Source organism: Brassica napus, chromosome A10 (assembly GCF_020379485.1).
Source record: "Brassica napus cultivar Da-Ae chromosome A10, Da-Ae, whole genome shotgun sequence".
Taxonomy (NCBI): domain Eukaryota; kingdom Viridiplantae; phylum Streptophyta; class Magnoliopsida; order Brassicales; family Brassicaceae; genus Brassica; species Brassica napus.
The window spans coordinates 12,091,271-12,109,088 of NC_063443.1; the positions used below are offsets into that span (position 1 = coordinate 12,091,271).

The 17,818-nt window shown below is 37.1% G+C and overlaps 3 protein-coding genes and 1 pseudogene across 3 annotated transcripts; 1 reads left to right on the forward strand and 3 right to left on the reverse strand.

Moving 5' to 3' along the window:
- Window positions 1-2,466: 2,466 nt before the first annotated feature.
- On the forward strand, window positions 2,467-3,780 carry LOC106420451 (putative F-box protein At4g17200). The gene has a single exon (XM_013861282.3). The coding sequence runs from the start codon at window positions 2,662-2,664 to the stop codon at window positions 3,778-3,780; it is 1,119 nt and encodes a 372-aa protein (XP_013716736.2). The 5' UTR covers window positions 2,467-2,661.
- A 6,262-nt stretch (window positions 3,781-10,042) lies between these two features.
- Window positions 10,043-10,945, reverse strand: LOC106420336 (annotated as a pseudogene).
- Window positions 10,946-11,239: 294 nt separating this feature from the next.
- Window positions 11,240-11,859, reverse strand: LOC106420340 (peptidyl-prolyl cis-trans isomerase CYP20-3, chloroplastic-like). Its single transcript, XM_013861191.3, has 3 exons — window positions 11,818-11,859; window positions 11,526-11,717; window positions 11,240-11,452 (listed from the first exon to the last, which is right to left on the reverse strand). The coding sequence occupies exons 1-3, from the start codon at window positions 11,857-11,859 to the stop codon at window positions 11,255-11,257; spliced, it is 432 nt and encodes a 143-aa protein (XP_013716645.2). The 3' UTR covers window positions 11,240-11,254.
- Window positions 11,860-14,979: 3,120 nt separating this feature from the next.
- On the reverse strand, window positions 14,980-16,916 carry LOC106420426 (WUSCHEL-related homeobox 2-like). The gene is made up of 2 exons (XM_048742995.1): window positions 16,263-16,916; window positions 14,980-15,454 (listed from the first exon to the last, which is right to left on the reverse strand). Exons 1-2 carry the CDS (start codon window positions 16,561-16,563, stop codon window positions 14,988-14,990), a joined length of 768 nt encoding a protein of 255 aa, XP_048598952.1. The 5' UTR covers window positions 16,564-16,916; the 3' UTR covers window positions 14,980-14,987.
- Between the last annotated feature and the right edge of the window lie 902 nt (window positions 16,917-17,818).

Consider the following 17,818-nt stretch of genomic DNA (forward strand, 5'->3'; position numbering starts at 1 on the left):
AACAAACCATTTTATGTTTGTTTATATTTAAAGGAAATTATTTGGAAATTTTCTTAATACTTCAACATATTTTGGTAATAATTATTAAAATTGTATCTAAAACACATTTAAATTTTATGCAACATATTTAATATAAACCAAATAATTTGATAAAAGCAATATGAATGTATAATTTCTAAATTACGCTACTATAATAGTAAAATCATTTTTTTATTTTATAAAATTAGAAAAAATTAAAAAAAAGAAACTTTGTAAATTAGTTACTCTATAAATTAATAAATTGTTATAGTCCCAACATTATTAATTTAGAAATTTTTAGTGTAATATTCTCATATTTTGCTTAAAATATTTTATATTTTGCTTAAAAATTCTTATATTTTTCTTATGTTTATTATGTAAAAGTATTATGCAAAAGTATTGTTATAATTTAGTGATTTAACTGACACACATAACCGGACATGCAATTCTGGGTGGACGGGAAGGAAAGGCGTGCTTGGCACAAAGATTACATTGTGAATCTCCCTAATGGTGAGGGTATTTGGGTTGTTCTTCATCCAAATGAGAAGGAACATCCGGTGTATTATGACTACATACTATGGAGTTGAGATCTTGAAGATAAAGGGTTCAGATGGTAATCTTGCCAGTCCTAAAACCTAAACCTGGTCCACGGGTGATTCCATACACATCCAAAGTCCCACAAGTCCTATTCACACAATTAATCAAACAAATTATAGAGATTTAATTAAAATTCATAACAAAAAAGGTAAATATAATTAAAGTTCAGATGGTAATCTTGCCAGTCCTAAAACCTAAACCTGGTCCACGGGTGATTCCATACACATCCAAAGTCCCACAAGTCCTATTCACACAATTAATCAAACAAATTATAGAAATTTAATTAAAATTCATAACAAAAAAGGTAAATATAATTAAAAATAAAATTATGTGATATCTTATATAAATTCCTATTAATATAACTACAATTGTACAAAAAGACGGATAGCTTAGCACGAAGCGTCAGGAAAGAAAAGTTTTTTGTAGTTCACATGGATCAAGATTTCCCGGTGTGGTTCACAGAGTCAATATAAATCTGTAAAGTTGTTGACAAAAAAAAAATATAACTACAATTGTAGGTATTGTGGTGTTGGATATGATAGCAATTTTGCAATGTTCTAGTGGATTTATTTTGAACTAGGTCTGGGAGATGTAGGAAAACCGGAATAAAAAATTATATGCATTCTTTATTTTATACTCACATATTCTAGATGCATTCAAACACGTAGATCTAACCATAATATGCACTTATACTCTGTGAATTAGTACAGTTTTTGTGGTTGTGGTTCCAATATTGAATCCATTAAAACAAATCTTCTAGTTAATAAATTATAATATGCAAAAATAAGTCAACAACCATTGGGTGTTTAAAAAGAAGTCAACAACCATTGGAAAGTCAAGTACGTCTTAGCAATTCATAAATTCATGGTGATCCTGGTACGGATCGAGTTTTTCGGTTCGGGTTCGGTTCGGATTTTGGGTTACAGATATTATGCCCAGGCAGAATTAGTTTTACTTTTATCATGTTTAAGTATCTAAAATTAATGATAATGACAGTATTGTAATAATTATCAACTAAAAGGGTTATTATACCCATTTTAACGTGTGTACAAAATATAGAATTAGTGTAGTAATTAGTTAAAAAAATAAGAGTCAACTAGATTTTGATCCGCGCTTTCTAAGCGCGGGTTTATTTTTGAAATTAAATAAATTCTTCTTATATAAGAGATAATGTATAGGTTTGAGTACATTTACCCGAGTGTACTGAATCGTACCAAACTGAGAAAAAAAAAACTCAAAATTAAGCTGAATTTCATAAATAATCGAGCATAGAAAAAATAGAAACCAAAGTAATGACCAAATGAGTACTTAAAATTTTAAAATACAAATTATATACCTATTAAACATAACTAAACCATTAAAAGTTTATACTATTAATAGAATTATATGTGGTAATGATCACATTTGAATAATCTATCATATATTCATATGGATTTATTTTTAGAGCAATTATATAATAGATTATGAGAAAATAATAAATGAATTCATTTAAATTATGTAAAGTATTTATATAGTTAGAGAAATATAAGTTAAGACCAAATAAATAGTTAAGTCTAATGAAATGGTCCAACAACTTTGTTTAAGTAGATTTTTTAGGAGTGATTCCCTTTTAATAGTATAGATAATCTATCATATATTCATATGGATTTATTGTTAGAGCAATTATATAATAGATTATGAGAAAATAATAAATGAATTCATTTAAATAATGTAAAGTATTTATATAGTTAGAGAAATATAAGTTAAGACCAAATAAATAGTTAAATCTAATGAAATGGTCTAACAACCTTGTTTAAGTAGATTTTTTAGGAGTGATTCCCTTTTAATAGTATAGATCAAAGTAATTTTCTCTATAAAATATACTAAAAAATATAGTTTTCAATATCCACATAATTTGATATATATTGTTGTGTCGGTGATTAAACCCACCGTTTTTGGGTAACCCGTATATATATAACAAGCATATCCTAATGTGTGGTATATGTCATCTATAAGCAAGCGTGAAAAAGTTAGAACCCTAACTAATTTCGCCACCTGTTTCAAACAATGACGACGATCTCTGATCTTTCCAGAGATTTGATCGGGCAGATACTCTCCAAAGTTCCGATTACATGTGTTGGAAAAGTAAGATGCACATGCAAACGATGGAATGCTTCATCGAGACATAGGATATTTGGTAAAGCAGTAGCTAGGCAGTTTATGGGGTTCATGATGATGGATTTTAAGGTTTGTTCAGTTAGAATCGATCTCAACGGAATAGTAAAGGACGAGGAAGGCTCTGGTCCAGTATCTATAAAACCTATTGATAAGCTCAATGAAATCGAGATATCTAAAGTATTTCACTGCGACGGCTTGTTGTTATGCACGACCAGAGACAACACGAGGCTATTGGTTTGGAACCCGTATCTAGGGCAAATGAAGTGGATCGAGCCCAAAACAGCTTACCACAGATTGGACAGGTATGCTCTGGGGTATGATACAAACAAGAAATCCTACAAAATATTGAGGTTTGTAGATGATGCCTACTGGCCCACATCCCTTTTTGAGTTTGAAATCTACGATATGAACTCTAACTTGTGGAGGGCTCTTGATGTCACTCCCGACTGGGATATCGAGTTTTTTCGACCCGGCTTGACAGTAAAGGGAAACACTTACTTTTTTGCTAAACAAAAAATAATATTAGACGAAGGTGAAGCAGACGGAGATGTAGATGATTTCTTGGTCTCTTTTGATTTTACCAAAGAGAGATTTGGACCACATCTGCACGTGCCGTTTCACTCTCATCTCGACGAAGACACCGTGGTTCTATCGAGTGTCGGAGAAGAGAAGCTTGCAGCGTTATATCAATGCATGGATAGAAATATGATGGAGATATGGGTTACGACTAAGATTGAGCCCCACGCGGTGTCCTGGAGCAAGCTGTACTTCTTAGCAGTTGATAAGATGGTCCCTCTCTTAAGTGGAAGTTTCTTCATTGACGAGGAAAAGAAACTCGCACTGGCTTTCACTTTAGACACACTTGGTCGCTACAAAAGGGCTTACATCATTGGAGAGGATGAGTATTTTAAACAAGTGGATCTCGGAGAAGCTGTTGTGATTCCTGATGACGACGACTATCCCTACTGTTTCCCACTCGTATGCTCTTACGTGCCAAGTTTAGCTTAGTACTATCGGGAAAAAGGAAAGAACGATAAGTTCATTTTTATAAGTGTCGTGTTTGTTTCCGCATATCATCTCCTCTTTGTTTTCTTTTGCCTTTTGTCATCTTCTTTGAACAAGACTTAGTCAATTACTTTTATTTATTACTCGTATTGAAGTCTTGACCAAGTATTTATTTTATCACAAAACAATCATCCTTTTGGACATATGCGTGTTGCAACTACCTTTGTACCAAAATACTCGTCCCGATCGTGCAGTATGAACTGCATTTTATTAGCTACCTTTAATTCTCCAGCCAATATTTGATGGAAAGAGAAATAGTTATGAGCTAATCCGTCCCTTACCAAATCAAAACAAAATAATGCCTATAATTAAAAAAAGTTCGAACGAGTGGAACAAAAAGCGATCGGAGATGGTGAACGCGTGAACGACAAAGATAAGTTTCTGAACTTTCTTATTATAATTTCACTCTTTTGAAGGTTTTTGTTACAACATGAGTGTCTTTATATAGATAAGTAAACTAGGGTTTTAGCTTTGAGCTTCCTCGTCCTGTAGCAGCGTGTAACGGTTTTGAGTTGTGACAGCCTGTGCTTGACCAGCTGGCTTGTCCTCTCCCCTTTGCTTTACTTTTCCGTTCATCGCTTTAGTCTTATCCTCACTTGCGTTTTGTCTTGTGCAGGAAGAAGACCGTTGGAACTGAGAAGCAAAGCTCTGCGTTTTGTTCAAATCCGTATTGGGCTTCGCAGAAGTTGGGCTTGACCCATTTGTGATAATAGGCCCCCTCAAACTTGGTGCGCCGATTGTATCGACACCGAGTTTGCCTCGAAGAGAAGAAAACGCAGCTTGAGGAAGAGATTTGGTGAAGATGTCTGCGATCTGATGCTGGTTCGGTATGTGCTTCACCTCAAGAGCTCCAAGAGCAACCCTTTCCCTTACATAGTGATAATCAAGAGCAAAGTGTTTGGTCCTCGAGTGAAAAGATGGATTAGCAGACAGAAGAACCGCAGAGAGATTATCACAGAGCAACAATGGTGTAGTCAGAAGTGGCAATCCAAGTTCTCGGAAGATAGAACAGAGCCAGGTAATCTCAGATGCTGTCTCAGATAGACTTCTGTATTCAGCTTCAGTAGAACTTTTAGACACTGTAGGTTGCTTCTTAGATGACCACGAAATGAGATTCTTTCCCAAGAACGTGCTGTATCCTCCAGTAGATCTTCTTGTAGAGCTACATCCTGCCCAGTCACTGTCACTGTATGCAGTGAGGGTGAAGTCTGTTTCTTTGTGTAGAGAAATCCCCATTGTGATAGTGCCTTTCACGTATCTGATGATTCTTTTCAGCAGGTGGAAATCAGAGACCGTTGGCGAGTGCATCTTCTGGCAGACGTAGTTCACAGCAAACTGAATGTCTGGACGAGTCAGGGTCAGATACTGAAGCTTACCAGCAAGGCTTCTGAAGTAGGTAGGATGGGAGAACAGTTCAGACTTATCTTCAACTCGATTCAGTTGCTGTGGCAATGGCGTAGGAATTGGTTCGCAGTCTTTCATCCCTGCCACTGCAAGTAATTCTTCTGCGTATTTTTGCTGACATAAGAACAATCCTTTATCATGCGTCTGAACTTGTATTCCCAAAAAGTAGTGTAGCGTCCCCATGTCGGTCATTCTGAACTCGCTGTTGAGTTGCTTGAGTAGATGATCAAGACTTTTAGAGCTATTTCCTGTGATCACCATGTCGTCTACATATAATAGAAGAATGATGATATCTGTTTCTGTTTTGTAGACGAACAGAGATGGATCAGATTTGGAGCAGCAAAATCCAAAATCAATCAGGAAGGAGCTGAACTTGTCGAACCAGGCTCTCGGAGCTTGCTTCAAGCCGTAGATCGCTTTGTTCAATCTCCAGACATGGTGAGGACGTTCTTGATCAACAAAACCAGCAGGTTGCTTCATGAACACCTCTTCTTGCAAGTCACCGTGTAAGAACGCATTTTTAACGTCCATTTGTCTTATTTCCCAATTCAAAACCGTAGCCATGTGTAGAATTGTTCGTACTGACGCCATTCTAACCACTGGACTGTAGGTTTCAAGATAGTCAACCCCTTCTTCTTGCTCATTGCCTTTTGCAACCAAGCGAGATCGAAGCTTCTTGAAACTGCCATCAGCATTCAGCTTCACTCTATGCACCCATCTGTTTCCTAGAACATGCATGTCTTCAGTTCGTGGAACCAGCGTGAAGGTATTGGTTTCTTTACAAGATTCAAACTCATCTCCCATAGCATTTCTCCATCCTTCATGCTTTAACGCGTCTGCTATAGTTCTTGGCTCTGGTATTGAAACCTTTTGTGTGAGCAGAACATAGCGAGGATTAGGCTTGACTGTCCCCACTTGCGACCTTGTGACCATTTGATGTCGTTGTGGTGCAGGAGAGGAAGGCTGTTGTATAGGAGAAGGACTTGATTCATGATCAGAAGCTGGTGTAGAGACAGATGAAGATCCTGAAGACACTGTAATACTTGGAGCTGAGGTTGACTGAGGTACAGACTGCAGAGGAGGAAACTCAGCTTCAGAGAACAGAGGCACTGATCCTTGATGAACCACTGATGCTGACACTGAAGCTTCAGACTCTTTTGCTTGTTCTGGAGGGGATTGCGGAACAAAGCTCATCTGCCACGCCTTGAGAAGAGGAGTTAAGACTGACGGATGGCTCTGTTTGTAAGCGTGCTCAAAAGGGAAATCAGATTCTTCAAACAGAACGTGTCGAGTAATGTAGACACGACCGGTTGGAGGGTAAATGCATCTATACCCCTTATATCTGTCGTTGTAGCCTAGAAATACGCACTTAAGAGATCTAGGATCAAACATGTTGTTAGCATAGGCTCTGAGGGAAGGGTAGCAAGCGCAACCAAACGTTCGTAGAAAACTGTAGTTGACTGCTTTCCCAAACAGCTTTTGATATGGAACTTGATTGTTTGGCAGGCTGCTTGTAGGAAGTAGGTTGCTTAGGAAGGTTGCTGTGAAAAACGCCTCCACCCAATACTTTAAAGGCATTTTGCTATCAAACATCATCGACAACCCAAGCTCAGTGATGTGACGATGCTTCCTTTCAGCCAGTCCGTTCTGCTGCGGCGTATGAGGACACGAGATTTGTTGTCGGATCCCATCCTTTTGCAAGTGAGAGAGGAATGCAGTACTGATGAATTCACCGCCTCCGTCACATTGAAAGGTACCAATTCTGCATCTCAATTGATTCTCTACCAAGGCTTGAAACTTGCAAAAGATTGAAAAGAAATCTGACTTGTATTTCATAGGATAGATCCAACAAAACCGTGACCAATGGTCAATAAAGATTACATAAAATCTGAAACTCTGAACAGAGGTTGTTGGTGCAGGCCCCCAGAGATCACAGTGAATCTTCTCCAAAGGCCGAGAAGCAACATAACTAGAAGACTGAAACGGTAAGCTACTGCTCTTGCCAAGTTGACAGGACGAACACATCTTCTTGGTACTTGAGCTTATTTTGATGAGATTATTCGCAGACAGATGTTGAAGAACTTGCTGATGAGGATGCCCAAGTCTCCTATGCCAAACAGCATCCGTAGCAGAGTGCTGCCTAGAGGAGTATAGAGCTTTTATTTGTGGCTTGTTCTCAACTCTGCAAAGACCATTATCCCTTCTTCCCCTGGTAAGAACCTTCTTTGTGACCTTGTCCTTTATAGAAACCCCAACATTATCAAACTCAACAGTGCAAGGATAATCATCTGTTACTTTCGATACAGATAAGAGAGATTTGGCAATCTGAGGACACACAATGACATCTTTGAGAGGAAGCATACCTGAGGAAGAGGCTATGACAGTAGAACCGGTATGAGTGATAGGTATGTAACTCCCATCACCAATCATAACAGTATCTGAGCCATGATATGGTTGTGACTGATGCAGATTCCTCGTGGAACTTGTAACATGCGCAGATGCAGCGGAGTCAGGATACCACTCAGAACCAGAATCATCAGACACTTCGGTGATGCGCATAGCAGCCAGAGCCTGAGGAACTTCATCAAGCTGATAGCTACTATCAAAACGGTGATAACATTTGAGAGCATGGTGACCTGGCTTGCCGCAGATTTGACATGTAGGACGCGTATCGCCATCATATGAAGACGAGATTTGCTGGTGAAAGCCTCGTCCTTGTGTGCTGTAAGAACCACGACCGCGACCTCTGCGACCACCACGACCCCGAGAGGAGTAGTAGTTTCCTTGCTGCTGCGTGCGAACTGATGTAAACGCCAGGTGCGGGGTCACTTCTTGACCAGTGTTGTAGCCTTTAAGCCTATCGTCAAAAGCCACCAGTCGAGGAAAGATATATTCGAACGTCGGAGGAGGAATCGTATCAATAGAGCCTTCTATAGATGTTTTGATAGGCTCATAGTCTCGCCCCAGACCACGAAGAGCCGAGAAAATCTTCATTGCCTCTGTCATAGGAGCACCAATGGAGGCAAGCTGGTCACTGAGGGCTTTAACCTCCTGAAGGAAGTCGAACATCTTTTTATCACCTTTGGCTAATGTCTGCATCTTGTGCTGAAGTTCGAACAAGCGGGAGTTAGACGGCCTGTTGAAGTGTGTCTCAAGCGTGGACCAGATCTCTTGAGCTGTAGAGCAGTTCACCACCAAGGACTGAAGAGAATCAGTGATTGATCCAAGGAGCCATGACTGAACAACTTGATCTGTTTGGAACCAAAGCTCATGGTCAGGGTTTGGAACAGGAGTAGAGGTACCATGAATGGTGGGAGCCATGATGGTAGTAACCGGCTGAGGAATGGTACCAGTAACAAAACCAAACAGACGCTGCCCACTGAGAAAAGACTGAAACTGACGTTTCCAGAAGAAAAAGTTTTGCTCATTGAGCTTTACGGTAACACAATGAATGATGTTTAAGCGAGGAGGGTCATAAGGCTCAAGATCCATGGTGGCACCGTGTGCTCTGATACCATGAACGCGTGAACGACAAAGATAAGTTTCTGAACTTTCTTATTATAATTTCACTCTCTTGAAGGTTTTTGTTACAACATGAGTGTCTTTATATAGATAAGTAAACTAGGGTTTTAGCTTTGAGCTTCCTCGTCCTGTAGCAGCGTGTAACGGTTTTGAGTTGTGACAGCCTGTGCTTGACCAGCTGGCTTGTCCTCTCCCCTTTGCTTTACTTTTCCGTTCATCGCTTTAGTCTTATCCTCACTTGCGTTTTGTCTTGTGCAGGAAGAAGACCGTTGGAACTGAGAAGCAAAGCTCTGCGTTTTGTTCAAATCCGTATTGGGCTTCGCAGAAGTTGGGCTTGACCCATTTGTGATAATAGACGGGAATTCAACAAGAGTGTGGCGCTGGATCTTAAAAGATAATATTGGACGACCGGTTGGTCCACCGAATGAAATGGTTGCTGATCTACTAATTAGAGGATCCAACGAGTGGAACGTTCCCAAAGTTAAATCCTTATTCCCACTCATCTCAAAGGAAATTCTCTGCATCTCTCCGAGTACATTAGGGGCGATTGACGATTTCGTTTGGACACCTACTAAGGACGGAGTCTATACCACCAAGTCAGGATATTTCATTGCAATGAAGAACAGAGCAACTCTGAACAATGAGGCGGATTCATTACTCGAGTTGGAATGGACGAAGAAGGTTTGGGGGACACCCTGTCTCCCGAAAGTCAAGCTCTTTATGTAGAAGTTGGTTGAAGGAGCTCTGGCCCTGGGTTCTAAAATTTATATTTCAAAACTGGAAGAGAAAAAAACCAAAATAGCACTAAATCAAGTTTTTGTTCCCAAACTAGCACTCAAGGCCAAAAGTCACAAAAATAACACTCAAGGGATGGGGTTTAGGGTTTAGAATTTAGGGTTTAGGGTTTAGAGTTTAGGTTTTAGGGTTTAGAGTTGAGAAGTGAGGTTTCGGGGATAAGATTTCAAATTTTAAAAAATAAAAATTTTAAATTTTTCAAAATATAAAATGCTATTTTGGTCATTTTAGTTTTTGAGTGCTATTTTTGTGATATAAACTTAGAAAGGTGCTATTTTGGAGATTTGCCCAAACTGGAATCGAATATAAAAATTTCAAATCACAAGTAATTCAAATCTAAAACAAAGATTTGTAATCATTTTTGTTTTTTTTTTTACATGGAAATGGCCTTCGGAATTTTTTGAAATTTCATAGAAAATCAAAGTAGAAGCAAAAAAAAACTTAAAATCTTCTCATCATCTTCGTGTCCAATTTAATTGCTTAGTTAACCTCTAAACATCTGAGCCCGTTCCGGATCATCTGCCACTGCAATTCTTGATGCTGACAACGAACAGAATTCCACCTCATTAACCCTATACTGCTTCTGCTGCTGAGATTGCTTGCAATGCAAGATAGCTCCTTGAATAGAATTCTCTATCTCTGAGTTCGAACTCGTACTTCTCTTCAAAAACTGCAATGGGGATACCCTAAACTAGTCGATGACTTTTTGTTCGAACTCTTCGCAGGTTGTCTCCTCATAGAAATCGAAAAAGATCACCTATGGCTCGGCTCCCAGGAACAGAACCATTACTCTTCTTTTTAGGTCTCTCTGCTCGAGAATACCTCAAATAGATCCTTCATCAGCAACTCTTGACTTCCCAAAAAATGATCTTAGATAAGCTCTCGAAGATTTAATCTTCTTTCCAAAACTCAATCGTGTGTTCAATCTCAGTTTCTTGCTCCAAGATTTCTTCTTCTCATCCTCCTCCACTGAACTTGAATATTCAAGAAAATAGTCTTTAGGGTTAGGCTCTTTACTCACTTGACAAGAATCTTCTGGAGAGACCGTGCAAGACTCGAAAGGGGTGTTACTCGTCACCGGAGTAGTAAACGTTCCGGTGGCTATAAAGGTGTGCTGTAGAATTCTTGGTCAAAGGTGTAATCTTCTAGAAGCTTTTGAACCATTAGGAGACGTGGAGGTAAGTGAAGAGGAAGAAGCTTGCCTTTGTAGAAGAGTTCATCTGCTGGAAAAGTGGTTTTGTCTATCTCAAGAGGACAAAGATGAGACATTTGGAACTCAAACTCTCTAGGGTTGTTGTTGTTTTTGTTTTTGAAGAGCTTTGCGTACGAGGTTAGTAAAAGATGTGACTTCCATGTCTATGTAATCGTCTTCTAGATTAGCTGCCATTTTTTTAATGTGTGTTTCTTCTTTTTGTATTATGTTTTACTGTTTTAGTGATTAGTGATCTGAGTTAAGAGTAGAGGATGTATGTTTTATGTATGCAAGAGAGAGTCAGTGTTAGAGTATCATTATCCCAAAGACCCATTTAGGGTCTCTTAATTTTTTTTTAATATTGTTAAGTGTTAAAAGTTATTTAAGAGACCTACTTAAGAGACACAATAATTTTTATGCTCCAATGGGAGTCTCTTATTTAAGGTTTCTTAGAAAAAAAAATGTTAACATTGTCTATGATTAAACAGAAACATTTATTCATCTTTAGTCTATGATTTTTAGAAAGTTCCAAACTTTCATTATCTTACCAGTACACAAGACACGGTAGTTCTCAACGGTTTTAGGCATGAGTTCACCAAACAGACCCATCACAATCCTTCCAGCGACTTCACCACCAATCTCCACATCAAAGTAAACCTTGTTTGTCACTTTAGCCTGAGGTTCCATCACTTCTTCTTCCTCCTAATCAACAAAAGTTCATTAGCTAATATGACATTATCTAATGATTATATGCTTTTAGTGGGAATAATCTTACAGCTGCCATTGATTTAACACAAGCTGTTCTCTGGTTCTTGATGGTCGCATAAGCTCCTGAGAATTGCTTCTTGAGAGTGAAACTTGCTGCATAGTGTAGTCTCGAAGACAATGCAGAACCAGAGGAACGAGCTCCGACACAAACTGATTGAGATGTTCGGTTTGCAGAAACTAACTGCGACTTAACACCAATCTACAAAGAAAAACCAAACACAAGAAGACAGCTTAATTCGATGACAAGAAAGAACTTAAAAGCCATCAAGAATTCAAATGTTAGGAGTTGAGTTACGAACCTGAGAAGTGTGAACCATCTGCATTGAAGACAGAGACGCCATTTGTAAGAATTACACTAGAATATAGAATTGTTAATGAAGAAATTTGTAAGAATTACATTAGAAACTTAATTAGTAGATATTTATTATTCATTAAATGGTTTGATTTTATTTTTCATTTACAGGTTAATGATATAACAAAATTATAATTATAATATTTATTTTCTTGGCCAAAAACTTGTTTGAAGGTATAAAAGCATGTCCAATGATAAATTTATAATACCCCGATCATAGAAAGCCAATAATCCTTCCATGTACGTTTACTCATCATGTGGGTCTCATTTGTGTGATAGGTTGTGTGTTAATTTTCCGAAGTTTGGAAATGTTGTTTACTTACCATGAAATTATCCCATGACATTTTTCCGTACTTATCGCGAATCATTTTCCGTAGGTTATCCATTTTTCCACTACTCTAACTCAAACACAATTATTTATAAAATTTTGTATGGATATATGACCGAAAAAGTAAGTGTATTTTGATGATATTTTATAAGAACTCATATAAACATATCGCAAGATTTCGTAGTAGTTAAGACATTTCATATTCAAAGTGTATAACAGGGTCCAATGAAGCTATACAAGCATTGTTCAAAGTTTTGGGGATCGACCAGAAAGGTGAATTCTGTATTTTATCAATTTTTATACGGTTTTGATTAATGGGTATAGGCATGGGCCGCATGGTTTAATTGTAAATAAGGTTGAGATTAGGGGTTCCACTTTCTCCTTTTCTGTTAAATGTTGTGTAGAAAAGACTTTACTCGTTTATTATCAAGAGGTTTCTTTCTCCATTTGCTCTGTCCTCTCTCTAAATCTGACACAGAAAAAGGATTGAGAGGAGACCTCTACCGGAGTTTCTAACAGTTTCATATCCGGTTAGCAAGCGTGATTCTGGGAAGCGATGTTTCTCTTTATACCGCTATCGCCAGCTTCTGTTTCCGGGGAATGGTGGCTTTGACAGCACCGATTCCGCCGGCTTTCGTCTCCGGAAAAGCGGTGGCTCTGATAGCACCGTTCTTTCGCCGGCTCCTCTCCGGTTTGATCTGGAAACAAGTTCTCGATCTACGCTTTTGTTCTTCCACTGTCCAATCGACTCGATCTGAAAATCTGTATGGAATTTTGGATCGTTCGAAGATGATTGTTGTTGTTCTTCAAAGCATGGATCGATGGTGTTTGAGTTTTATAGGTTTTCATTGGTTTTGGGCTCCAAGGTGGAGTTGGGTCGCACTTTTGCTCTGACCCCGACGGAAGCTGTTGTTCTCTTCCGGTGGTGGTCCGATTATTGCGGCGACGGAGTTTGCATGCCGATGAAGGGCTTTGTGACATGGTCAAGACGTGGCGGCCTGGTGACGCGTGTCCCTCGCAGTGAGGATTACGACACGTGTTCTGTTGACGCATCTCGCGGGAAGGAAGAGGCGCCTTTCTGGGTTAGAACGATGGGCTTAGAGCCCAATAGATTTATGGTTTGAGTGGTCCTAGTGTGTTTGGGCTTCATGGTTGTATCTTTATTTTTGTTTTGGGCTTGGTTTGTTGGGCCTCGTTCCTTTAATAAACTTTAGATGACAAAAAAAAAAAAAAAAACCTTACTCGTTTTACTGAGATTCAATTATTTTACGATGACGTACTATACGCTAGGACATTATCTTAAGGCCGAAAATAGGTGTTTTAAAGGCTATTACAATGGCAATGCTAGTCTATACGATCAGGTGCTTCAGATTTCTTAAAACCACCTGTAAAAATATTATAAATGCAGTGGCCATTTTTTGGTGGGGTTCTAGACAATAAGTGGACAACGCACTAGGTGTGTAAAAAAATGTTTCTAGTGATTTATCTAGTGGAATCTTGTTTGAGAACCCGTTTACTAATTCTTTCTGTTTTTTTTTTTACTTTTTTTACAGATCTACTCAAAACTTATGTAATATCCCAGCTTGGGATATATGTTGAAAAATCAATATAATTGATCTGATTAACCAACTCTAAAGTAGTTTACCTATCGGTCACACATTCAATAAAAACTCTAGAACTAAACGTATTTGAATTGGAATAGTGAAATAATAGATGACCTATCAAGAAGTGATTCATGATATCGTTTGAATAAGGCCAAAACATGAAAAAAAAAGTTATGTGGTGATTTTAGGATCAGTAAACAAGACTTTCAAGCCTTCAAAAAATTAACACAACGCATGTTGCATGGAATGGAATCCACAAACTGAGTGAACATGTAGGAAAATCCATTACCTGCGAACGGTCAGAGCGTTATAAGTGGTATCAAGCTAAACTCAAACAAGTGTGCAGTCTTGTGTTGACTCACTATAATATGGATGATGATCTTGGGACGCAACAAGGACATTGTGTTATTTGAGATGAGTGAATTCTAACATCTTTGTTTGTGGTATATGTTAAAAGACTCAATATAATAGATTTTGCTACCTATTTTACTAAAATACACTTACTTTTTCGGTTGTATATTCATACAAAATTTCATAATTAATTGTGTTTGAGTTAGAGTAGTGGAAAGATGGATAACCTATCGAAAAGTGATTCGTGATAAGTATGGAAAAATGTCATGGAATGATTTTATGGTAAGTAAACAAGATTTCCAAACTTCGGAAAATTAACACACAACCTATCACACAAATGAGACCGAGACCCGCATGATGAGTAAACGTACTTCTTGTAAACGTATGACTGAAATCTTGTAAACGTATGACCGAAAAAGTAAATGTCTTAACTACTACTAAATCTTGTGATATTTTGACTGAGCCAATTAGCAATAAGAATATTGTCCAATATCAGTCTCTTAGAGATAACAAATTAATTAAAAAAGACTACAATATATGTCAAATGGCCAACAAAAATTTTGGATACTCCATGCATACTGAGCACAGACTAATAGATTGGAGATCAAGTATTATAAAAAGTTCTAAATCTAACCTTGTCAAGTACTTTATTTTCAATTTAAAAGTTAACAGAAGTTATTAGATTAGTTAGAAGTACTTAGATTCAATCATTTAATTTTTCATCTCGTTTCAGATGTCCGTCATTTTACATCATTTTCAGATGTACTTTTTGTTAACAAAAAGATAAAAGAAATCGTTTATTTTCATTTAAAAATTAAAACCCTTCATTGCATCTTACAACCCGTTTCCACTATTATTGAACCTACTAGAACCACTAGAGAAGAAGTCAATAAACGGCTGCCCTCGTCCGCCATCATCGCCACAATAAGTCACCGGAGAATCATGACGAAGCGAAAAACTGGAATTTCCAACACCAGAGTAGTTAGCAGCATCCAGAGGCTGAAGTGGAAAAAGCGGAAGCGTCTTCAGTCCATTGGTATTGACGTTGATGCCCTCGCTAAAATAACCGTGATTACCAAGGGCAAATCGGTCAAATCTGAATGAACTCGAAGACATTGACATTCTAGCTGTTGTTGTTGTTATGTCTGAATCATGTTTCTTATGATCTGTGGTAGTGCGTTTCTCGTAGCCACCACTTGGAAGCATTACTTTGTTACTGTGAAGATCTTGTCTGTATACACTTCCATGTTGATTATGATGATCTCTTACTTGATGTAAATAGTACGGATTAACGCAGCCCACTTCATAACAACAACAAAAAATATTACAATTAGTAACTTAAAAAACGTATAAGTACCAAAAATAGAAGAAACACTTCTATATTTCAAAATGTATAATACTAGTTTGGTTAAATTAACAAGACTTAAGATATACTCCCTCTGTTTTTTTATATAAGTCGTTTTATAGCTATGCACGTAGATTAAGAAAATCATTAATTTCTTATATTTTCTAAACAAAAACATCATTAATTATTTACCTAACCACAATTCAACCAATAGAAAAATAAAAGATATATTACCATTGGTCATACAACATTAATTACTAATAAATTTTACATAGAAAACCGAAAACGACATATAATTTAGAACAAAAAAATTTCTCTACAACGACTTATATTAAAAAACGGAGGGAGTATACACTTTTTTTTTGGATCAAAATATACTTTTTTAAAAAGTATCATTGAAAATATAACGTTAAAAAGTCACCAATTTTAAGAAAAAAAATATCACTAAGAAACTGATTAGACAGCATTTAGTATAGTTAAAATAATTTTAAAATACAAACATTCTCTAAAACATTATATATTTTGAAATGAAGGTGTGATTTTGTGCTGAACAAATTAAATATAATAAGCCTTTAGACAAAAAAAAACAAATACACCTAATATTCAAGAACCCAATTATATAGGTTTAGGTTCTAACTTTTTAAAAAAAATTGTGTTGTGATAAAGAAAGATATGAATAAAAATAAAATGATGTAAATTAAATAAATAAATAAAATAAAATGATGCGTGTATGCAAATAAGAGTAGGGACGAGAAACTACGTGCCGTTTGAGCAAGGAATAGGGTGGAAGAAACGGGAGGTTTTGTGGAGGAGACGATTAAAGGAAGCGATGCGATCCTGTTTCTGCTTTTGGCGTTGTCTAGCCTTATGGTTTTGGAACCAGTAAAAGACGTTTTTACCCTCGATATGGCCGTGTGCTCGAAGCCTACCGGTGATCTGCTGTATCTGATCGGCCCTCGGTGTTCGTATCCCCTGCTTGTAAAGATTCTCAAGCAACGTTATCTGTTCTTTCGTTGGGTTCCAACGAGGACTGCTTCCCGTTCCTGCGCTCCCTTCGTTTTCCATTTATATTTTGACTATTTATTTGAGACAAAATTAGGGGTTTTAAGGGGAGTTTCTGCATGAAAGTCATGGGGGAGGCTCTCATATTTATATAGGAATTTAGTAAGGCTGTGAGGGAGTGGAACATAGTCAAATTAAATGAAGAGAGATAGAGTGAGTGTGTGTGCTGGAGACTCTGAAAACATGGCGTTGAGCGGCTCGAATGCTAAAAAAGAGGCTTACTTTTAACGAGAAGACAAACAGAAAAAAAAAACAATTCGGATCTACTCAGTTTTTTTATGTAAAATCAATCATTAGCTTAAAGATTGAAAATATTGCCAATTACTGTATTTTACTGTGAGTACGGCTAATAGAAAGAGATAGTTCAGTACTTGCCATTGTCAAATTGACATAACTATAACTCTTTTCCCCACGTGAAATTTGATATAAGGTGGATATAGTTGTTGGATTATGTGATTTTATTATTAGCCCTTTTTCTTTACTCTTTCTGGGGATTACGGATGTTTTTTTTCGAAAGTGTTTTAATTAGGGATAGCCCTATTGAGTCTTGGAAATGAAAGAAACAGTAAGAATAAATACGAACGTAAATATAATAGGGCGGCAAAAGATAGCTGGTTGGGTTGTGTTCTTTGTAGGTCATGAGTAGGCTATATGCATCTAGTTTGCTTCGGAAATTGACATATCTTGTTTTATATCATAATTTAAATCAAGTATTATTTATATTTATAACACGACAATTCTTTTTTTTTTTGGTAAATATAACACGACAATTTGAAGTTCAGTCGCTTGGCTCTTCGATTTCTTAACGACCAATTTTTGTTTTCAGGAAGTTCGAGCAAAGAAACAAAATCTTAATCACATTTAGTAAACCGTCAGAAAAGCTAGAAAACTCTAGTGGTCTTATGGTCTTAGTTGTTTTGCGTCGTGATGTTGATCTTACTTTGCTTAGTATAGAAGGTGATCAAGAGTCAAGACGACATGGGGAGTTCAAATATGGACCCGTCCTTTTCTTTTCAAAGGGAGTATTATTGATATATGCAAGTGATAAGACCAAGGCATGTGTTTAGCTGTTTGTATTAATACTTGTTCATGTATATCTGGGTCAAAACATTATGATATTGACAAATATATACTTAGAAGACATTTATATAACATAATGTTATAAGTTATAACAGTATTATTATAAATTCAATGTTCATAAATACAACATAAATCAATGTTTTCGATAATTATGTAATGATTCTGTAAACTTATTTAA